We start from the raw sequence: 24,801 nt of genomic DNA on the forward strand, positions 1-24,801 counted from the left end.
ATTCGAATTGTTTTATACTAAAAAGCTAACCTTATATATTTTCCATTGCTTATTTTGGAGACAATGCACATTCTCTCCCTATCGAGGATATACTTCAGTAATTGAACCTTCATCGCCAGAATATGGCACAGCATTGCTCTTAGATTTATCTGCAAAAAATTCCTTGCTTGGAATTGACCCTTGATCTGTTCTACTATGGAGAAAAAATGCAGGCTCTTGAGGTAATGGTAAGGTAATCGAGTAACTATTGAGCAGGAGAACAACTGTTGCCATTGGGGGCCTGGAAGCTGGATCTTCCTGAACACATAACAATCCAATGTGGATGCATCTAATTACCTCATTTCTTGAATACGTATCCGCCAGAGTTGGATCCATCACTTCCAGTGGTGTCCCATCTCTCCAATGTTTCCATGCCTGAAAAAAATTGAGGGGTTAAAAGTTTCGATAACCTTATGCTTCTTTTTTTTTTCTTTTTTTTTTCCAGGTTATATCATCCCTGGTCTGGAATTAGTGGTGTTGTGGAAGAAAACTTCACTCACATAGCTCGCAAGGTCTGCAGCACCGCCAGTTTGATAGAAAGAACTGTTCTTCTTTCCAGATATAATTTCAAGAATTAAGACACCAAAGCTATAAGCATCAGACTTGACGGAGAACTGCCCATGCATTGCATATTCTGGAGACATATAACCACTACAAAACCGAACAGATCGACATGTTTGGAAAAGAAAAGGAAAAAAGAAATGAAACTATTATGTCAACAATTCTATAGGAATTAGATCTTTACTTACTATGTTCCAACAATTCTGCTGGTACATCCTTGAGTTTGATCAACTCCGAAAATCCTAGCCATGCCGAAATCTGAAACTTTGGCGTTCATGTCTCCATCAAGCAAAATATTACTAGCTTTAAGGTCACGATGTATAATTCTTAGCCTAGAGTCCTCGTGTAGATAAAGAAGTCCTCGAGCAATTCCTCCTATTATTTTGTATCGTTTAGACCAATCCAGTAGCCCTTGCTTCTCTGGGTCTACAAATTCATGAAAATAAAAAATTTCAGTCAGAGCATAGAGGATTATGTTCAAATGCAAGTACTCCTGATTTAGAAGAACTAATGAACGAACAAGCATTTATGCATTCCCTGTATCAAAGGGAAATTGATGAGCGTTTAATTAGAAAGTCCATACCAAATAAAAAGTAGTCGAGGCTTTTGTTTGGCACAAATTCATAGACAAGAATTTTTTCATCTCCTTCCAAACAAAATCCAAACAACCTCACTAAATTCCTGTGTTGAAGCTTAGCTACCAAGACAACCTCATTCTTAAATTCCGCTGCACCTTGTCCTGAGCCTTTCGATAGCCTCTTCACAGCTATTGCTTGTCCATTAGGAAGTGTTCCCTGAGAATGCACTTGAAAAGATTGTTAAACAAGCACTACCGCAAAATTTCTTAAATTCTAATGCAAGATCTTTTGGGTTCTTCAAACTTTAAATGCATTATAAATCGCTTGCTTACCTTGTAAACCTCACCAAATCCACCTTCACCTAACTTGTTATCAGCGGAGAAATGGTTTGTGGCTTCTTGTATTGAACTCAAATCGAATTGTAATGACTCCACGTTTGTAATCTCATTTCCAACTGCACAGCCAAGCAGATATCAATTGGGTATTCTGAAACTGTGCAAAACAGAGAAAGACATTGCATTTAGAAGGGGGGGAAATGATTCTCAAAGTTTTTACCATCATTTTCCTGCGCATAATATTTATTCCTCTTCGCCCTTCTACTCAAGAAACAGAAACCCAGGCAGAAAAGCACAAGAGCAACAGTAACTGGGATCAAAATGGCTATAATTAAAACTGTTGAGACACCGCCTTTTCCTGCATAAAGAAATATATATCGTTCAAAAACGCACAGCAATTTCACACTGCTTTTAACATTCATATACAAGCATATTCAAAAAGCGACGAAGTCAGGATCAACGACATAATATGTGAAGAAATATTTTTTGAAGGAACAAAGGAGAATATATTATTTCTAAAAATCAACAGCATTTTTCTGGTCAAAAAAGCTATTTGCCTACCGCACTATGATAACCTAAAGTGAGAAGCAACTTTTAAAAAAGTAACTAAACCTTTTGTAACCCTTTGACATCCATGCATCATCAATATCTTTCCTTGTTAATTATTTCACCTTTTTTCCATTTTAAATCTGACATAAAATGTCTAGCTAATGAGTTTATAAAAGATAATTTGAAAGGGCAATGCATTTTGCTCCGTTAGAGAACCATAACTATTGATTCAGGTATTCGAAGTAATACCATTCCTTGAATGAGCCATGAATGTGGTTGAGAAGTACTCCGAGAAAGATAACAAAGATGAAGGAAGCACATGAAACCAAGCAGGAGCAGAATTTGAATGTACCAGAAGCTATGAAACCATTCCTTGTTGATTTTGAAGAGTTAAAAATAACTTGAATTAAATTCTATATAAATTATAAATTAAATCAAAATTTTAAAATAATTGAACTTCAAAATTTTGTCTTAAGATTTTAAGAATCAAATTCAACTAAATTTTAATTTAATTTTTCAAAGATAAATAATTTTGAATTTATTTAAATTTAATTTAATTAATAATTAAATCTAAATATTAGATTAAACATCAAAATACATCCTACAAAAATAAAATTGGTATGCATACAAAATAATATAAGATATTAAACTAACATGAAAACTAAAAAAATATTAAACAATTAAACAATATAAACATGCATTTTACTTCTTGTTAAACAATAAAACAAAAGAAAAATAGTAATCGCATGCATGAGTTGTACCGTTTGCCATTTAAGATAAGTTTTCCTCTCCTATTGGTTCAAAACGATAGATGAATATTTCTCCTAAGATTAAAAAATATTAATACTTAGTTTTGATGCAATTCAACATTAAGCATAAACTAACTTAAAAAAACTAATTTTTTCTTTCGTTGTGTTCAAAACTGGAATAACAGAAAAGATGAAAGTAAGGGAAAATAACTCATAAAGAATACTTTTTTATTTTATTTTAATAAACCAATAAAAAACATCTATAATATAATAGGTATTAATTGGAATTTTGTCAACTTAATCAAGAGTTTTTTTTATATTAATTTTTCATTTATCTACTATTAATTTTAAATATTTAAATATTATATGTTATAGTACTCATGTTTTGAATAAATTCTTAACCTCAAAATCTTGAAAGCATCCCACTTTTAATTATAATTAATAAGATTTCAAGTATCACCAACAACCTTGTCTGACTTTATCAATAGAAGCAATTTATGCACAGGATTAGAAATTTTAACTTTTATAAATTGAAAGAAAATAATATTTTTTTTAATTGATTATAAAATTAATTTTTTTTTTCAATTAATTAAAGTTTTAATATATGTGACATACAATAATCTTCTAGCGGTTAAAAAATGCCCCACGTTTTATGGAAAATTTTTATGGTATTTAAATTCTTATTACTAAATAGCAGTTTTCATATAAATTTTCTCTACCTTATTATCTCTCTCTCTAAGCAATTAATATGTAGCGGTTCATATATGGACACCATAAAAGTTTCTACTGTTATGATAATGACTTTGAAGCTCATATAACGACAAGACAATTGAAAAGGGCATTATCGACTTTACCTTTTCTTATTGTCTCTGGACCTGAAGCTGGAGGAGGAGATAGAGCCACAGGAGGAGGTGGCGGTGCAGCCTCAGCTGCTGCCGTTGCATTATAAAATTCATAAAGTTCATACCGAAAATAACAACTTGGAAATATGACCCTTCCTCCTTGCTTTCTATTACAGCAATTGCCTAATTTTGAAATAGCTCCCTCAAGACAACGGCTACAATCTGGAGTGGATAGATCTGGTGTACACTGCACAAGAGTGTATAATTTCTGGATCCCAGTATAGTTCATTTGTTGAACTGCAAACTTCTTAGCACCTGAAGGAGCAGATGCAGCCCGAGCAGCTATATCATTTATGGTGGTTGCTACAAGCTGGTTAAAACGATCAGGTTGGACTGTAACATTGTTTGGACTCATCATGAATAGGGTAAAGTCTTGGTCCACAGTAGAGAAGATGTTTCTATTTGAGTACCGCAATTCACACTCATCATACCATATCATAGCTACTTTCTCAATTGGGCACTTTTCGAGGACGTCTTTGGCAGCAAAATTGACACAATTTCGACAAACACTGTTGCTAACATCACCACGGCAAAGAAACATGCCATAGACTGCATCAGGATCCTGTCCTGCAGAGACGTTGTAGAATCCATTGATGTTGTTGCGGGTTGCGTTTGATGAAAGTGAAGATAGGAGGAGATTTAAATTAGCCTGGTAAGTGCTGTTCCTTGTGAAGGTGGTTGTGTTTGGGCAATTATTATATAGGAAAGTGGGATCCTGTGCTTGAGTGATAATAGCAAGGCTCAGCAAGGAGAGTAGGACTGTGGAGAATTTGAGAGAGTCCATTGTTTCGGTGATCAAGTTCTCTTGCTTGCAGATCGCATATGGGAAATATCAAAGTTATATTTTATCAGATAAGAGGTTAAGTGGACATGGAGTGGGAAAAGCTTTAGCCAAAATGCAGACTGAAGTCAATGAAAACAGTGATGGCACATTTATTGTATTGTAGAAGACGTTGAAGGGTCAAATTTCTCGAAAATTGCTGGAGAAATTGGCGATAGATACTTGGATGGCAGCAGACGTGCTAAAGGCCACACGTCTCTCCTCATACCGCGTCACGGATAATACTGGTCAACAGGGACGTCATCATCGTGGTCTCCATTGCCGTGTTGTTCTGGTTTCCTTGAAATTTCTATACCCTGTTTTTTTCTTCTACGAGAGAGAATAGACACTTGCAAGTTGCAACTATAGTTTTCAGATCGGCCCGAAGTGTGATTCAGACAACGACCCAAGTTATTTGAGTGTTGATGTTTCATTTTTCAAAACATAAAGAAATTTCTAATAATATTCTGAGTCACCCGTTTCTTAGTATCAAATCAACCCGATCCAACAAATATCCTGAACCACCGGTTTTTTTTAATAGAGTTTAATATATATACTTACAATTACCGGTCATTAATGATGGTTCATTTTGTGATGTTGGAGCACATTATGCAACGTTGATTTTTCTAATTTGAATTTTAAACTGCTTTGGCGTGGGATAAGGGTATCTATGATCATCACGTTGTGCGTATATGATTAATTATTCGTTGGGTTTATGTTTTTCACGTTGGGAAGTTGTTTGTCTTTTTGATGATGTCTAAATAGACTTCAGTAATTAGTAATTATTTAATAATTCACATCTTTTAGAGGGCGATTTTTTTTTTTTTTTCGTGGAATCTTTAGATTGGTTTTTGAATTTAGGGATTATCTTCTTCACACTGGTCTTGTTAAAGATGGACATCCAGGTTGGAAATAGAGAATCCTCAAGAATTGTTTTTATGATCATAAAGCATCTAAATTGTTGTTTGGACTCTAATCCTAATTTTTTTTTCAAACTAATTCATTATTTATTTTTTGAGTGTTGGTTTTTTGCGTTAAAATCTATGTTTTTTAAATCTTTTTTCATCTAGAAATTTTTTTTTGATATTTTTAGATATTTTTGGATGATTTTAATAAATTAATATCAAAAATAAAAATATATATATATATCCAGAGTGAATTGTCTATCGCACAATAATTTCAATAGGAGCTTCGATTTTAATGTTATTCTTCTATCAATGGGCTAGGTTAATATTCTAGATGTAGTAAGTCTACCTGAGTACCCACTAGCTTTAAGCCGAAGACCCACTAGCTTTAAGCCGAAGACCCACTAAAATGCACAACTACCGAGAGAAACACACCATGGGCATAATATTTGGGAGGTAATTTTTTTCCTTATCCTTAAACTATGACTATTATCCGTCTGCAACATATAAAGACTAGGAAGTGTCTACACAATCATTTTCATACATCCTCAATCTTTGGAAACCTAAAGGTTAGTATAAGTTTAGCTGTTCTACTTTTATCTTTGTTGCCTTTCATGGACTAGAATAGTGAGTCTAAACACATTCAAATGCTAAACTTATATATATAATAATGACATTGGGTATGACACCTCATTATACACATGCCTACTAAATAAAGTCATAAAGTCATGGAAGCAATTTGATATTAGAGATTAGTTGAGTGTAGGAATTATTGTTATTTTTGAGATTAAAGATTTCGTTAGCTTGATCACTCGTATTAATATTCAATTTCTTTCTTGAGGGGGAAAAAGCATTGAGAATTATGTAATTAAATGGCTTTATGAAGATGTATTGATGTTAATCACTGTGTTGTGTAATATTAGTTTTACTTTATTGACCATAAAATAAGTTTATGAACTCTGAAACATTTATATTGAATTAATGACACAATCCACTCACTTTGTTTTCTCGAGACTATCACTACCTTGATTTGATGTCACTTTAATGCCTTCACTATCTTTTACCCAATGAGGATTGCTTATTAGCTTCACCACCAATATTCAATCATGACAGCACCTCATCCACACTTATCAGAAACTTTGATTTACAGCACTATGAATTTTCACCTTTAAAACCATAATTGAATTTTGATTTAAAAATATTTTAAACATTTTTAAAAAATTCTAAGAAAATCAATCATTTATTTTTTCTTTTGCAAATTTTCTATGGTGCATTTGGGTGTACACTGTGAAAAGCTATCGATATAGTATGCGAAATTGAGGACAAAATTACTGGAAAGTGAATTTAGACAAAGCTTTTAGTTATAGTTTTTACAAAAAGAAAAGATAAGAAATTAAAAATAAAACTACTATTATAATTCACTGGAATATCTCTTATGTATAGTAGTTCTCTACACCATTTAGTTTTTATTATAATAATAAATAAGAAAACATATTTCATAATCCATAAAAAGAAAAAAAAAAGAAAAAAGAGGAAAAAAATTGATTTGAGGAAATAAAGCCCATGTGAAGTAAATAAACGGGCTTCATGACCATTGATTCATAGGTTTAGAGCTACAAAAATATTCGAAACTCCGACAAAAGCCCAACCCTTGAGAGAGGATTAAAAGTATCAGTTCATAGTAATGAATTTCACTGCTTTTCTGATTTTCTTTTTCCTATATCACGTGTAAGAATAACAATCCCATCGGAGCTGTAATGAAGTATCCAATTGAGAGGAGGCAATATAATTTAGGGATAAAGCAAGCTCACATAATATAAACTTAGATTCATATTATATCAAACTCTTAGAGACATATTATTTTTCCAAATACTCAAACGCTAGAATGCTATTATCTTTATCTTTATCTATATTTTTATTATTATTGTAACATATACTAACATTCACATTTACTAGGCTTTCTCCACACACTCAAAATCATAGTGGCAATCTAATTAACATTCACCACGGTGAGATGCCAGAAATTGTCATTTGATTCACTGAAGGATCTGACGATGATAACTTGTCAATGGGAATCATTTAGTCTAGAGAATAAGCAGGCTTTTTGGGTAGAGGAAGAGCTATTGGTTCACTTCCCAATGCTAAAACCACAAATGACATTGTGGGCCTGTCTGCTGGATCTTCCTGCACACATAACAGCCCAATGTGCATGAACGTCACAATTTCTATTTCTGGGCTCCTTCCCATCAAAAGAGGATCTGCAAATTACATTTCTCTCCCTTCATTCCACAATCTCCATGCCTGTCAAATTGTCAATTTGCATTAAAAAAATATTCATAACGTTAACTACTTATAGTTTTAAGGCATCAATTTTTTTATTGATAGGTTGAAAATTAATTGAAGGGAAATTTTTATTGCAGTCATGTATGATACACATATGTCAAGAGTGTCTGGCCATGTTGTGTAAGGTAAGAGCCACTACTTCGTCTCCCACTTAGGATCTCTAGCAGTATGACACCAAAGTTGAAGACATTCGATTTCGCTGAAAATAGTCCCTCCATTGCGTATTCAGGAGCCATATATCCGCTGTTTCACGAGTAAAAATTCCCATAAGTTATAGGATTTTAGGACCTAAACTGTCAACAAACATGAAAAAAACAATTGACGGTAACCACAAGAATTCATAGTTTTACCGACGGAATTATTCCGCCGGTGTGTGACTGTAAAACTGTCGGTAAATTATTTACCGACTAACTTACCGACGGAATACGTCTGTCGGCTTACCTTTCGTCAGTGATTTCCCATTCCGTCGCTATATCGGTTGGCAAAACAAAAAAACCATTTACCGACGACTTTACAGACGGAATTTGCGTGCTAAAAAAAAAAAACAATTCCCGCTTCAATAATACCGACGGATTTTTATTCCTTCGGTGATATCACAATTCACCGACGGTTAATTTCCGTCGGTAAATTAGTCGGTGAATTGTTGAAATACCGACAGAATATACCGTCTGTAAATTCATCGGTAAATTATAATACCGACGGAATAAATCCGTCTGTAAATCTGTTGGTGAGTCATGAAAACACCGACCGAATTAATCCGTCTGGAAATTTGTCGGTGCGGCTACTGTCTAATGCCGACGGATATATTCCGTCGGTAAATCCCTTTGTAATTTTTTTTATTTTTATTTTTTTTATAATTATTTAGAATACATAATATAAAATGATATAAATTAATGGTAATAAAAACCAATTATGCAAATAAAAATTATATTAAGCATCAAAAACAAAAAATGATAAAACATAATATTCATTACAAAATGAAATTGTTCAAAAAAACATTAAATGAAATTTTAAATGTAAATAATATTTATCAAAAATTAATATAAAGGAGGTTGAGGAGGATCAGGAGGAGGGGTAGGCTGACTGTTATGCGGCCAACTTGGATTGGGTGCACATGTTCCACCTTGTGACATGTTTATGACCATTTGACGAAGCTCTTCATAGGCCACTCTTTGTTGTGCAGATTCTGCTATGTATTGTTCCTTGAGTTGTGTGTACGCCTCTGATATCTGGTCGCACCTTTGCTGCAAGGCCACAAACTCCTTAGATTGGGAGCTCGATACTGATTGGGAGCTCCCGACGGTTGAAGCAGTACGGGTCGTCCGCAAGGTGTCGGCCCTAATGTTGGAGAGGGCGTAAACCCAATTCTTATCGGGTCCACCTGATGATCCAGCCTCCATCCACAAATCCGGATCGAATTTCGGATGGGTCGAAGGGTCGTCCCCGTATGTCTCCCTCAACCGATTATTATAGGTCTCCTGAAAATAAAAAAAGTAATCATCATATTCAATTCAATAAACATAATAATAACTTACAAAATAAAATGGATGAATAAACATACCACAAAATATTGAGCGCGGCTGTCAACAAACTGTTGCATCCCTTTTTGGCGGTCTTGACTCTGTACGTGCGTCTCCACAAACAGCTCCATAGGGCTCGACTCACGTCCAAGAGACGTAGCCTATAATGAAAAAAATTTACTAACAAAAAATTAATTGAACGATATATTTCATTTAAATTAATCTTACCATCTGTTTCGTATGAGCAGCAAACGGAACGGAGCCGCCCGTGTGTGTTGTCACCAAGCCATGAATTGGCCGATTCCGGTTGCCAGCACCGGACTGTGAGCGTCATGTGAACCGCTCAGACGTCATGTGCTCAAGATATTGCAGCCATATATCATCCGGGATGTATATCGGTTTGAAATCCCTCCAAACCGCAACATCGTTCCAGCCTTGGAACCCCTTATCCCTCGCATTTTTTTTTGCCTTTTTTTGGGCTTCGTACCAAAAATCACGCAACCTACTTAACGCAATCAAAAATTACATTTCGAAACATAAATTTCTTTGTAAAAAAAGTTGTATTGTTTTCGATGTTACCTAGTTGCCGCGTGATTTTCCCACACCCTCCTCACAACATTGTTATGTTCCTCATCCCAGCAGAATCGATGTTGTGTATAAAAAATAATTTTTAAAAATGTTAATAATTTATTTACAATTATATTAAGAATTTATTAGAAATAAGCTGAAAATTATATATTAACACGAACCTCAAATCTGTAAAATCATGCATTGATTTGAGGCATCGATTCAGGATGCCTGGATATCTGACTCCATTGAAACAATGGAATCTCCATCGACGCTTTAAACGCAGATTATATTACTCGGGCGGCCTCAATGTTTGTGAACCTGAAAAGAATTGAAATTAATTAAATATTGACTTCATAAATTTGTTTTAAATTTGTTTGTGAACCTCAAATTTATTTTTTTTTTTAAAAAAAAAAAAACCTTAACAAACTTACATTGAAAGGTCGTCCTTTCATTGTGCCTCGTACTTGCGGTTGCATCGATTTCGCTGCGAAGGCATGCCGCTTCTACGACGTGAAGCATCGTTGGAAGAGGCAACATTAGCTGACGGAGCAAGTGGTGTAGGTGCCTCTTCTTGAGAGGCACCTAAGGAAATGTCTTCGTCGCTGCTAGACGAAGTAGATGCGCCCGTACGTGAAGATCTGGTTTTTATTCTGTACATCTAACCAATTTTATATAAATAATTATATAATTCAATTGAAATGTTAAAAAAATTTCGGCAGCACCTCCCCTATACTTGGATACTACCTAAATCCACAAACCTGCAAATATTAACAATATCCACAACCAATTGACCCAATCTATACTAATTATTCCAACATATAGAATTACTAATCCTAAAGTAAATTCTACATTAACAATTACAATTCAACAAATTATTCAATAATTATGTCAATACAACAATAAATTATTCTAAGGTAAATTCAACATTTACAATATTAATTCAACAAATTAATCAACAATTATATATGGAAATATAACAATAAATTATATTCAATAAATTAAAAAAAATATAGAATAACAATTAAAATCAATGGAAATAATTAAATAAAAATCATGCAATAATAGAGTAAAATTACTAATTATTCTAACATAGTCAATTATTAATTCTAAGTTAGATTCAACATTAACAACAAACATCCAACAAATTAACTAATACCAATTATAACAACACAACAATAAAAAATATTCAAAAAATTCAAAAAAAAAAACCTACATTAAGAAAAGGAACGAAATATACATACCTTAATAATATGTCCAATTCAAAACTTTATCTACATTACAAAAAAATACAACAAAACAACAAAAATAAAAACAACTACAACTAAAATAAAATAAAATAAAATAAAACAACCACATACCTTTATTTTCAAATCTTGCAAGAGATTCAAGGTGCAAGCCTTGAAATATTGAGAGCAAAAAACTGGAAATCACAGCGCAGAGGAGGAGAAGAAAAAATGAGGGGAAGCGGCGGGCACTGAAACTTATAGGTCATTTGGCAGATTTACCGACGGATTTACCAACAGATATTAAAAAATATTATTAATTTTTTAAATCCGTCGGTAAAAGGCAAACAATCCGTCGGTAATTTTTGAATTTCGATCCGAATTTTTTAATTGCGCTCCAAATTTTTCGCGGTCCGTCGGTGATTCCGTCAGTAATCTGACACGGTCAAATTTAATTCACACCTTTTGGAATTCGCGCATCCCGTCGGTATTTTTGTCGGTAAAATTTGCCACCGACAACTTACCGACGGATAAATTCCGTTGGTATAAAGGTCAATAAATTCGTCGGTATGGACGTCGGTGATTGTGGCATTTTGGTGTAATTATTTTCGAACTCTCTGTGAGATGCCGACGGACTGAGGTCCGTCGGTACGAACGTCGGTGATTGTGGCATTTCGGTGTAATTATTTTCGAACTCTCTGTGAGATGCCGACGGACATAGGTTCGTCGGTGATTGTGGCATTTCAGTGTAATTATTTTTGAACTCTCTGTGAGATGCCGACGGACGTAGGTCCGTCGGTAATTGTGGCATTTCGGTGTAATTATTTTCAAACTCTCTATGAGATGCTGACGGACGGAGGTCCGTCGGTGATTGTGCAATGTACAAAGGTTTTGTGTTTGTATTTTCTATTTACCTTCCTGCAAAAAATTCAATAATAAACTATCCATCGCACAAAATAATAGCAACAGTGCTTAAACAATAAATATATATTTCATGTTACAAAATATATCATCTATAATGTAAATTACATGAAGAAAAGGGTTTTACACAGGGCTTCGTTTTGATAGTTAGTCAGAATTATCTTCTTCTTCGTCATCAATTGAATAGTCATCACCTTCATCACAATCTTCAATATGGATATCTTCTTCTTCATCGACATTTGCTTGTCCGCTAGAGCTTAAAACAACGTTCAACTCATCTACGTCAACATCAACAAGACTATCATCGGAAACACGAAAATTTGAATTTTCTTCCAATTCAATCGAAGGAGCAACTCGATATGGTTCAACCAACTCACTAACTTGAAAGACTTCATCCCGCACACTTGTTTCTTCGTTCTCATCTTGAACAACCTTGACACGACCCCGTGGTTTCGTTTTCAAAACGGACAACCAATCAACTCTTGATCGATGGTTTCTAAATGAAGGGGTGTATGTGTAATAAACTTGTTGACATTGCTTTGCGAAAACAAAGACATCATTTATGTTGCGGAGTCTAGCTTTTGAGTTGATTTCGACCAGACCATGGTGCATATCAACTCTGATTCCTCTGTCCGTCGTGTCATACCAATAGCATTTGAATAAAAATACTGTATTATGCTCGATATGATATTGTAGTTCGACGACCTCTTCTAATCTACCATAGTAGTCAACTTCTAACTCACTACTTGTGGATCCTTTAACACAAACACCGCAGTTGTATGTCTTTCTTCCTTGCCCGTATTCTTCAGTATGGAAAACAAATCCATTGACAAAATACCCGTTGTAGCACTTAACTTTTCTTTCAGGCCTGAGGCTTAGTGAAGACAATGACTTAGACGCACTTCTTCCCATTTGATAAACCTTGTATACATGTAATGTACATCAATAAACGGTAAATGAACGAGAATCTCGTAATGGCATGCATACGTACAGTAATTTTGCAAGTTAGAATGAGTTTGTGATAGTGCTTACATGTGTTCTGAACCATGTGGAAAATTGTTCATCTTGTAATTGAAAGATCTGAGAGTCGGTTAGCTGCGAGTTATTGGAGAGCAAATATTGTCGATGTTGCCTGCAAGTGATAATGAGTGTATGATTTCACAATATATAATTACCAATATTTTACTGACAAAACACATATATAAACAAACTTACTGAATAAATGGTCTTAGCTCATCACAGTTAAATAGAACATAGTTGTGTGCTTGTTTGAATTCTATTTCCGATAAAATCTTCCTCGTACGGCATTTTTAGGTGTGGGTCATCCAGTTTTGGAGAATATTGACAAGTTCCCACTGGAAGGCACTTCACCACCATCGTCATGCCGTGAAACGCGATTGATTCTTGTTCTCATATGAGGTTCGAAATAATACGAGATAAATGTTGATATCTTTTCAACAATATAGGCCTCACATATCGAAGCCTCAACATGCGCCTTGTTCTTAACCTTTTTCTTGAGATTAAACAAGTACCTGCATTGAATTACAATTCAAGTATTTCCAATTAAGAAAAACATAGAAAAAACTTTTAGATATGAATTCTATTGCAACTGTAATATCTCACCGTTTGAATGGGTACATCCATCTATACTGGACCGATCCTCTAGCTTTTACCTCGAACGGTAGATGTATAGGGAGATGCTCCATTGAGTCAAAAAATGAAGGAGGGAATATCATCTCAAGTTTGCATAGTGTCTCGATGATATTCGTTTGAAGCCTCTCAATGTGCTCAACATTCAACTTGCTAGAGCATATATCTCTGAAGAAATGACTGATCTCCATCAGTGCATCCCATATTCCCTTTGGCAACAAATCACGAAAAGCTAATAGGACGAGTGTTTGCATAAACACGTGGCAGTCATGACTCTTCATTCCATACAATCTGCAGTCCTCTATGTTAACAAGCCTTGATATGTTCGATGCATGTCCATCCGGAAAACGCAGACTCTTAAGCCATTTGTAGACTAACAACTGTGCGTTTTTCTCTAACACGAAGCTTGCCCTTGGTTTTGCGACCCGTGACTCCTCATAAACCAACTCCATATTTTTACGGTTACAGTATAAAGCTATATCCAATCTAGCCTTGATGTTGTCCTTTGTCTTCCCCTTCACATCCATGACGGTGTTGAAAATATTCTCAAACACGTTCTTTTCGATGTGCATGACGTCAAGGTTATGGCAAAGAAGATTGGTCTTCCAATAATGAAGCTCCCAAAAGATACTTCGCTTTACCCAATTATGGGTCAAACCAAAACCAGGAAACTTTTGCTTACCTGATTGAAGGCCAAACACAATGTCATCATACTCTGATACAACATGATGCAATTCTTCACCAGAAAGACGCGGGGATGCAACATCTTTTTCAACTCTGCCAACAAAGAAATCTTTTCTGTTCTTTCTGAACCTGTGATTAAGTGGCAAGAAGCGACGATGAGAGTCAAAAAAAGAAGTTTTACCTCCGTTTACTAGCGTGAATTCCTTGTTGTTTTCCATGCAGTATGGACATGCGAGCTTCCCATGTGTGCTCCAACTAGAAAGCATTCCATAAGCTAGAAAATCATTGATAGTCCACATCAAAGCCGCCCTCATAAGGAAATTTTGTTTCCTCGATATATCATAAGTCAGAGCTCTGGAGGACCACAACTGTGCCAGCTCATCAATTAACGGTCGAAGACAAACATCTATATTCCGCCCCAGGCTACTTGGATCGGGTATGACAGTAGATAAAAACATGAACTCTGACCTCATACACATTCTCGGTGGCAAGTTATAAACTGTGAGTATGACCGGCCAACAAGAATAGGGAGCAGCAAATGACCCAAATGGGTTGAATCCGTCTGCACACAACCCAAGACGCACATTCCTTGATTCAGCTAAAAAGTCAGGATGCACACTGTTAAAGCGTTTCCATGCTTCGCCGTTAGAAGGATGCACCATCACACCATCAACCGCATCATGTGTTTGGTGCCATGTCATGTGCTCAGCAGTCCTTCGTGACATGAATAACCTCTGCAGTCTAGGTGTGATCGAGAAATATCTAAGTTTTTTATACGCCACTAGAGTCTTTCCCCTGCCAGTTCTGGGTTTGTAACGCGAATGCCCGCATGTCATGTACTCGGTCATCTCAGCATTTTCAAGGTAGTATAACATGCAGAAGTTAGGGCACATGTCAATTTTCTGGTATCCTAAACCGAGGGGTTTCATCATGGACTTCGCAGCATAGAAGTTCTCCTTGAGCCTGTTCCCTTTAGGTAAAATGCTTCTTGCCCAATCAATAATTTTGTCATACCCAACCTCACTCAGCTCGTGATCTGACTTGATGGTGAACACCTGTGCCACGGCCGATAATTTACTGTGGTTTGTGCAGCCATCCCATAATGGTTCGTCAGAATCTTTCAACAAATCAAAAAACCTAGCTGCCTCTGTATTATGTTCTTCTTCTACGATTGGACATTGACTGACATTACCTTAATTCATTCTCATTGCATCCATAACCATGTTTCTGTAAGGATTAGTGTTGTCATTTTCCGCTTCATGCACGTTGCTACCACTTGAAGTTGACCCAACCACAGTTTCTCTCATTCTCCTATTACTAACAAATACCTCTCCATGTGCATACCAACACTGGTAATCCTCCACAAACCCTTTGTGTAGAAGATGCATCATTACAACAACTGGATGCAGATACTTTTTATTTTGACACTTCCTGCATGGACACCTAATACCGCCTCTAGTAAAATTTCTGGGAATAGATGTTGCGAAATTAATAAAACCTTGAACCCCGTTACAATAATTCATCCTCCGCAATCCTTGGGGTGAATTCGGTCGGTAATTACTAATGGATTATAACCATCGGTAATTACCGACCGAATTACGGACGAAAATATTCCGTCGGTAATTTCGACCGAAAAATACCGACAGAAATATTCTGTCGGGGATTCCGTTGGCATTTAGCGAATTTCTGGTAGTGGGTAGGAATAGAGGGCTAACAATGTTCCTGCTACTCTTCTGGTGTTAGCATTGTTCTGGTTTTCACCAAAAATTCTGGCCATGCCAAAATCGGAAATCCTGGGAGTCATTTCATGGTCCAGTAGCACATTGCTAGTTTTCAAATCCCTGTGAATGATTCTTAGCCGGGAATCCTCATGAAGATAAAGAAGTCCTCTAGCAATGCCACTAATTATGCTGTAGCACGTCTCCCAATCAAACTGTTCTCGTCTTGCCTCGTCTGAAAGTAGAATTAGAAGAAACTTCAGCCTATTGGCAATTTAAAATTCAAGAATTTAGAGGCAAAAGAAATGAATGGAACAGACCAAAGATAAAGACATCAAGGCTTTTGTTAGGCATGAACTCATATATGAGCAGTTTTTCCTCTCCTTCTATGCCGCACCCTAATAGCTTCACAAGGTTTCGGTGTTGTAACTTTGCAGTTAGTATGATTTCATTCTTGAACTCCGCTAATCCTTGCCATGAATTTCGTGACAACCTTTTAACAACTATTTCCTTTCCATCTGTTAACACACCCTGAGAAAACATTAAAAAAAAGAAAAAGCATAAATTTTGTCCGTTGAAGCAACATTTAAGCATCGTAAAACTGAATAAAGAATGGTTTGTGTATCCTTATAGTGGAGTGGAGCTAATTGTTGGGACAGAGGGCTGAATTTCAGTAGATCATGGCGACAAGGCCACTTTACAACTTACCTTATAAACAACGCCAAACCCACCTTGTCCAAGCTTATTTGAATCGGAGAAGTTTCCTGTAGCTGCTTCTATAGTATCCAAGTCCATGAAAGGAAGGTCCTCAGAACTTACGAACTGGCCTTCTTCTGTTATTGTGACGCCTCTTGGGTTTGCCAATTCCTGTAATAATGCTAGGTGACTTCTTTCCACGTCTGCCAAAGAATAAGAGATTTAAAACCATCGTATAATAATTCTGATGTCAATTTGGCCTTTACAAAAACTGCTGATCACTATTTATGTAAAATTCCTACGTAAGGAATGAAAAGAGAGGCATGCAGATCAAGATTTAAGCAGAAGAGAATGAATTCTGAAAAGTGAATTGAGAGAATTCTCAATCAGCTGAATTCTGTATTATTAAGCAATATTGCTTTTCAATCTCTTAATACAGTACAAAGTTAATGAATGGAATATATATACACGTTTGCTAGCAAGCTCTCAACTAACTGCAACTAAATATCTCAACTAACTGCAACTAACAGTAACGGTTTATAACTAACTTTACATTCTATTAACAGTAATTTGTATATATGAAGACTGCAGAATGTGTCTTCTAGGAGGATGTGGCTGATGGTGGTGCTTCTGCATGCTGCGAGGATTTGTCTGCTTCTGTAATGTTTGTAGATTGTGGTAGATTCCAACACCCCCCGTCAAGATGAGAATGGATATTTATCATTCCCATCTTGCGAATAATTGGAGCAAGGGTGAGGCAACCTAGTGGTTTAGTGAGTGCGTCTGCAAGTTGATGTCTTGAGGGAATATGAATGATTTTAAGCAATCCCTCCTGCAATTTTTCACGGATAAGATGACAGTCAAGTTGTATATGTTTAGTGCATTCATGGTGAACTGGATTGGAAGCAATATCAGAAGCAGGTTTGCTGTCAGTGTACAGCAGAGCAGGCTAGGAGTGTGGTATGTGAAAATCAGCTAACAAATAAACAAGCCATTGAAGTTCACAAGATGTAGTTGCTAAGGCTCGATATTCAGCTTCTGCTGAGGATCGACTAACAGTTGGTTGTTTCTTCGATTTCCAGGAGATGAGAGAATCACCAAGGAACACTAAGTATCCAGTGACACTGCGTCTAGTATCAATGCAACCTCCCCAATCACTATCAGAGTATGCTTTTAAATGGAATGTAGAATCAGCTTTGAGAAGTAATCCTTGTCCTGGTGTTGCTTTGATATAGCGAAGGACTCTTTCAGCAGCTTGTAAATGTGTGATATGAGGATTGGATATGTATTGACTGAGATTTTGGATGGCATATGATATGTCTGGGCGTGTGATAGTGAGGTAGAGAAGTCTGCCAATTAAGCGACGATAGGATGCAGGGTCAGATAAAGCAGGACTGGAATCATGGGTACTGAGTTTGAGGGTGGTCTCCATAGGAAAGCTTACTGGTTTAGCCCCAGAGAATCCACTATTGGCTAGGATATCTAAGGCATATTTTCTTTGACAAAGAATGATGCCTTGTTTAGATCTGGCAACTTCAATTCCTAAAAAGTATTTAAGTTGTGCGAAGGAAATGTTTAACTTGATGAATGGCTGTAAGGGTGTTGGAAGTGATGATAACATCATCAACATAGATTAAGACAGCTGTGAAGGTTGTGTTTGTTTTTCTGATAAAGAGGCTAGAATCGGATTTAGCTTGTAGAAAGCCAAAAACCAGTAAGGAGGTAGACAGTTTAGAGAACCATTGTCTTGAAGCTTGTTTGAGGCCATATAAGCTCTTTTTGAGTTTGCAGACGCGAGGATCATGAGGAGTTGAGTAACCAGGGGGTAAATGCATATATACCTCTTCATATAAGTCACCATGTAAGAAGGCATTGTCGATGTCAAGTTGGTGTAAATGCCAATTGTTGACTGCAGCAATGGTGAGAAAAACTCTAACAGTTGTCATTTTTGCAACAGGAGAGTATGTATCAAAGAAATCAATGCCCTCTTGTTGTGTGTAGCCTTTAGCTACTAATCTGGCCTTGTAGCGTTCAATCTGCCCATTAGCTTGGAATTTAACTTTATATACCCACTTACATCCAATGACAGATTTGTTAGGAGGTAGAATTACTAAATCCCAGGTGTGGTTCTGTTCAAGGGCTGTAATTTCATTAGTCATGGCTTGTTGCCAATGAGGGATAGAGCAAGCTTGGTTGTAAGTCTTGGGTTCAAAAGTTAAAGAGACAGAAGAAGTGAAAGCTCGATGTTGGGATGATAATTGAGAAGAAGATAAGTAAGATAAGATTGAGTATGGCTTACCAGGATTGAAGCAATGGGAAAGGTGTGGGTTTTCTGAAGAGACCTGAGCCATGTTTCCACAATGATATTGTTGTAAGTAATGAGGTGGATGTTTATTTCTTGCAGACCTTCGGAGTTGGGAGACAGCATGCTGAGGTAAGTTTGTAGGGGAAGGAGCAGAGTTTTGGGAAGGCAAGTTTACTGAAGGGACAGAATGTTGAGGGGTGGACTGGGATGGTGGTGGACTGACTGAATCAAAGAATTGTGGAAACTCAGGAAAGACAAGAGGTGTATGGACTGTATTTGGTATGGATGGGAATGTGGATTCATGGAAAATGACATTGCGAGATATGAAGGTTTTGCATGTTGTTAAGTCTAGCAGTTTGTATCCTTTGGTGTGGGGGGGATATCCTAAAAAAATGCATTTGGTAGCTCGTGGGTGGAATTTACCTCTATTGTGTGTGAGTGTGCTGGCATAACATAAACAACCGAAGACTTTGAAGTAATTATAAGTGGGTGATTTGTTAAAAAGAAGCTGATATGGTGTTTGATGGTGTAAGGTCAATGAGGGAATGCGGTTGATAATATGTGTTGAAGTAAGAATGCAGTCAGTCCAGTAAGATAAAGGCAGTTTGGATTGAAACATAAGGGATCTAGCTACATTTAGTAAATGTTGATGTTTCCTTTCAACTCTTCCATTTTGTTCGGGTGTTTCAATGCAAGTTGTTTGATGGATGATGCCATGATCTTGATAGAAAGCAGGCATATTAAACTCTTGTCCATTGTCAGTTCTGATGGTCTGAATTTTGGTGTTGAATTGAGTATGAACGTATATGAGAAAGTTGCTAAGGAGACCTCTGGTTTCAGACTTGGATTTCATCAAAAATAACCAAGAAAATCTACTGTAATCATCAACGATTGTGAGGAAAAATTGATGTCCAGAATATGAAAGTAACTGAGAAGGGGCCCCAAATATCAATGTGAATTAATTGAAAAGCTTGTGTTGATGTATGCATAGATAAGGGAAAAGGCAACCGTTTTTGCTTAGCTAAGGGGCAACTATCACAAATAGACTTATCTGTGGCAGTTACTAAAGAATCAATTTTATTAAGAAGATTGAGTTTGGAAATAGGAATGTGGCCTAGACGTAAATGCCAAAAGTTAGTGGTGACATTACAGGAGGTGATGAAAGATGTAGGAGATGAGTATGCTGGAGACTGGTTAGAAGTTCTGTGAATGTGATATAGACCAGATTCAGCTTCAGCATGCCCAATCGTCCTCCATGTGTTTAGATCCTGCAAATAACACTTTGTGTGAAGGAAGAACAAGCCAATCTTGTTGTCAGCAGTTAGTCTGGAAACAGAAATAAGATTAATATTAAAGGAAGGTACATAAAGAGCATTGTGTAAAATAATAGTTGAAGAGAATTTAACCGTCCCTGTAAAGGCAATAGGCACCTTGTGGCCATTTGGCAAATGAACTTGCTTTTGTTTTGTAGGCAGGATAATGGATTCAAAAAGGATGGGATTACAGATCATGTGATCTGTTGCCCCTGTATCAAGTATCCAAGTAAATTTGTTCTGAGGTGAAAAGTTTGTATGACAAGAAAACGATATACCTGATGCAGATTCTTGTTCCTTAGCAGAGTGATGCAGCTTTGAGTTGGAAATGCTATTTGCAAGGGTAAGAAGATTTTGCGTCTGTTCTTGAGAGAAAATGATGTTGGGAGGTTCTTGTTTTTGTTCTGAAATAACAGCATTCTGTGCAATAGGTGGTGTTTGATAATTTCTGTTAATATGTGGCATTGTAGCAATTCTTTTTCCTTTCGGCCCCTTCCATCCAGGAGGATATCCAATGATCTGAAAACATTTATCAACTAGGTGTCCTGGATATCCACAGTGGGAGCAAGTTGCTTCTGGTTTTCCCTTTTGTTTTAAAAATCGTGGAACATATGTTGAGCCTGGCCTGTGATTATGATTATGGTATTGTCCAGCGGCCATGGCATGTGAGTCAACAGAAATTCCTACTGTATTTGTTAGAGACCTTTGACTTTCTTCTTGAAGAAGTAAAGAGAATACCTTTCCCATGGATGGCAGAGGTGTTTGAAGTAGTAATTGGCTTCGAATTGCAGAGAAGGAATCATGAAGTCCAACCAAAAAATTTCATCACATAGTCAGATTGTTGTCGATCTGTTAGGTACTGTAGGATGTTGCAAGAACATGAATCAAGATTTCCACATTTGCAGTTTGGTATTGGACGAAAACTGATATATTCATCCCATAAGCTTTTTGAATTCGCTGAAGTAATCTGTGATTGTTTTTTTGAGTTCTGAGAAATAGAACTTAAGGATTTCTCTAGGCTGAAGACTCTTGGTCCATCACTTCTCAAATATCTAACTCTCAATTCTTCCCAAATATCAAAAGCTGATGTGAAATATAGAAGACTGCTGCGAATGTCTTTGGCAATGGAGTTCATCAGCCATGACAGTACCAGATTGTTTGATCTTAGCCATGCCACACGTAGTAGTTGATTGTTGGTATTTGGCTGCTTTAAAGAACCATCAATGAAAGAAATCTTGTTCTTTACTGTTAGAGCAATAGTCATGGATCTGCTCCATGCAATGTAGTTGTCACCTGCAAAAATTTCAGAAACAAGAAGTGCCCCAGGGTTATCAGAAGGGTGCAGGTAGTAGCAGCTGGAGGAATCATCGGATAGATTCACAGTAATGGTGTTGAATGGTTCATTGTGTGCTGTAGAAGCATTTCCTTCAAATTGATCAGACATTTTGAAGTTTTTGAAGATGATCAAGAAGATGAAACAGAAAAGATTTCGTAAGACTTTAAAGAATATGAATCTTTTTGTTTTTACAATGAAGAACAGATCTTTGTAGAGAAGAATGGTTTTGAGTTTTTCAGTAATAATGCTCTGATACCATGTAAAATTCCTACGTAAGGAATGAAAAGAGAGGCATGCAGATCAAGATTTAAGCAGAAGAGAATGAATTCTGAAAAGTGAATTGAGAGAATTCTCAATCAGCTGAATTCTGTATTATTAAGCAATATTGCTTTTCAATCTCTTAATACAGTACAAAGTTAATGAATGGAATATATATACACGTTTGCTAGCAAGCTCTCAACTAACTGCAACTAAATATCTCAACTAACTGCAACTAACAGTAACGGTTTATAACTAACTTTACATTCTATTAACAGTAATTTGTATATATGAAGACTGCAGAATGTGTCTTCTAGGAGGATGTGGCTGATGGTGGTGCTTCTGCATGCTGCGAGGATTTGTCTGCTTCTGTAATGTTTGTAGATTGTGGTAGATTCCAACAATTTATGTTACCTGTTTCTTTTCTTCTTTTATGTCTTAGGAAGACAATGCAAGATCCTATGACAATTGCAAGCACCGTTATAGGAATAAAGACAACACATGCAACCTTCCCCGCCTTCCATTTTCTTCCTGTTTTCCAAAGATAAAAACTGTATGTAGTTCCAATTGCCCTCAAACGACATTTAATCTTCAAAAGTACACAGTAGAAATACGATTCTCACTTACAGAAATTGATGACAGACATAATTCTCTTTTACAGTTTACTAGCTTGCTCCAAGTAAAAATTCTGTTTACTTACCTCTAGAAGTTGGGGACGACAAGTGCTTTGAGACATTGTAGAATTGGTACAACTCAAATCTCACATTACAATTCCTACTAAGAACCATTCCACCTTTCCGTGAAGAACAGCATCCTTCCAAATCAGTTATAGCAGACTTCAAGCATTTCAAACACTCGTGTGGTCTGATATCCCTACATGAGCAAATATGGTTTTGCTCCTGGAAAAGTTGATTTTCCCAGTTGCAAACATGTTGAAAGGATTGAAAGCGGCCTCATTTGACAGGTTAGTCATTAAGTACTTCGAAAATTTTAAAAAATGAACCTGATCTGATACAGATTTCTCCTTAGAATCACGGTCTAGATACTTCCCTGCATAGACAGACAAGGAAGTCATATTCTGAAATGAGTAGTGAACTTGGCAAAGTTCATACCATATGATTGCTTCTCCGCGACTTATGCAATCATTAAAGATTTGCTTGCTTGCTTTCTCCACATAAGTCCGACAAGCACTTGAGTTGACATCACCTCTGCAAAGTGCTTGGCCGTAGACTTCGGCAGAGGCTTCTCCAAAAAAGGTTTAGTTAAAGCCTGTTAATGAAGTGATGGAAGGCAATCTCTTTAGGACAATCTTGAGGTTGTTCTCAAATGCACTGTTGCGAGTGTAGCTCAATGCATTATTGGAGCAAAATGTTTTAAGATGGACGTCTGGACCAGTCTGGGTAGAGAGAACTGTAAACGACATGATAAATAAAAACATGACTAAACGTGCATCTGAGCTTGTCATCCTGAACATTTTGAGCACGTTTACGAAATTTAGCCCAAAAAAAGAGGCTGGGATTAAGACGAGTCAAAAATTGCAAGGGCATTTCATTGTCGATAGTAGCCTCTAGGCACTAGCTTTAATTTGGTTAGAGTGTTGAAAATTACAAAGAAAGTTCCGAGCAGAAGCAAAGAAATTGGCTTAAAACTATGAGCAATGGGACCGTTAAAGTTGCACTGATGATGGGAAAAGACAATAACTGGAATAATCACTCAGAATACCTTTCGCCTTATTAATTGAAAATTTGCATGCCTGACCCTTGACCAAGAATAAATTATTACACAACCAAAAACTCTTAAATATGGTCTATCTTTAATCCTGTTTAGTATGGCTTAAAATACTATTTTCTAAGTTCAAATACAGGGGGTAGTATGGCTTGTACTGCCACATTCTAAGTTCCATAGATGGGGCCTTTTCCATAGATGTATGATGTATCCCATTTTCTCCTATAGTAGGTGTGAGCAATAACATTTCAGCATTTCAGCTCATGTGCTGCTAGGACTGGATGGACTCAGAGTAAGGTTGAAAATTTGTCCAAATTGATAGAGAAAATTTCTTCTCTTTTATTCGAATTATAGATGTAAAATTTGTTGTGTTTGCATTTTTCATGTTCATTGAAGACCATTCTTTACTCAGTTCGATCCTGGCATATCCATTATGAAAATTGCACTTAATTATCGGCTAGATGCGTAGTAAAGAAATTTGATTAACAAAATACGCAATCGTGCAACACGAAATGGCTCATAAATTTGTGATTTTTCAGATTAATTTATTCAGGATTGTCGCACCCCAAAAAAATCAGCGCGCGGCATCGTGCTGGCGATTTAAATCTCGTTGTATGGTTGTGTTTGAATTGGTTCGTTGGAGTCGCCACCTAGTAATTCATTGAGGGCTACTAGGAAACCTGATGTACTGGTCTTGTCAGAGATTGCGGGTAAGGGACTGGTTGTGGTTAGGGAAGGTATTAGCACCCCTAACGCACCCTACCTGAGGTAAGCTGCTTCGCGAATTTGATGTGTTAAAGAAGTTTTAATAATTGTCTTTTCATCGGAAATTAGAAATATCACTTACGTATAAGTTAATAATTCTTAACCGAGATCCGATCAAAATATTAAATTCTTCTTTAATATATTTGCAATTTTATCATTAAAAAATATATACAAATAAATAAAAGAAAATACAAACACACACACATACACTTCCATTATTTTTGTTTCTTTTCTTCTTTTCTTTTCTTTTACATTCATATTTACAAAATACAAATAAAAACTCAATACTAAATAAATATTACATTAAACAATTCGGAAATTACAAAAATAACCCAA

At 36.3% G+C, this 24,801-nt stretch overlaps 1 protein-coding gene across 1 annotated transcript; it reads right to left on the minus strand.

The window, feature by feature from the left end:
• Positions 1–78: 78 nt before the first annotated feature.
• Positions 79–23,426, minus strand: LOC118036952 (uncharacterized). Its single transcript, XM_035042822.2, is given in 15 exon segments — positions 79–414; positions 540–690; positions 789–1,026; positions 1,184–1,394; positions 1,511–1,632; positions 1,734–1,871; positions 3,666–4,543; positions 7,444–7,739; positions 7,874–8,024; positions 16,065–16,302; positions 16,388–16,598; positions 16,776–16,966; positions 22,390–22,506; positions 22,676–22,864; positions 22,867–23,426. Coding segments are annotated over 15 exon segments (4,014 nt in total). The 5' UTR covers positions 23,414–23,426.
• Positions 23,427–24,801: the final 1,375 nt, after the last annotated feature.

This window comes from Populus alba, chromosome 11 (genome assembly GCF_005239225.2).
Source record: "Populus alba chromosome 11, ASM523922v2, whole genome shotgun sequence".
NCBI classification, from domain to species: domain Eukaryota; kingdom Viridiplantae; phylum Streptophyta; class Magnoliopsida; order Malpighiales; family Salicaceae; genus Populus; species Populus alba.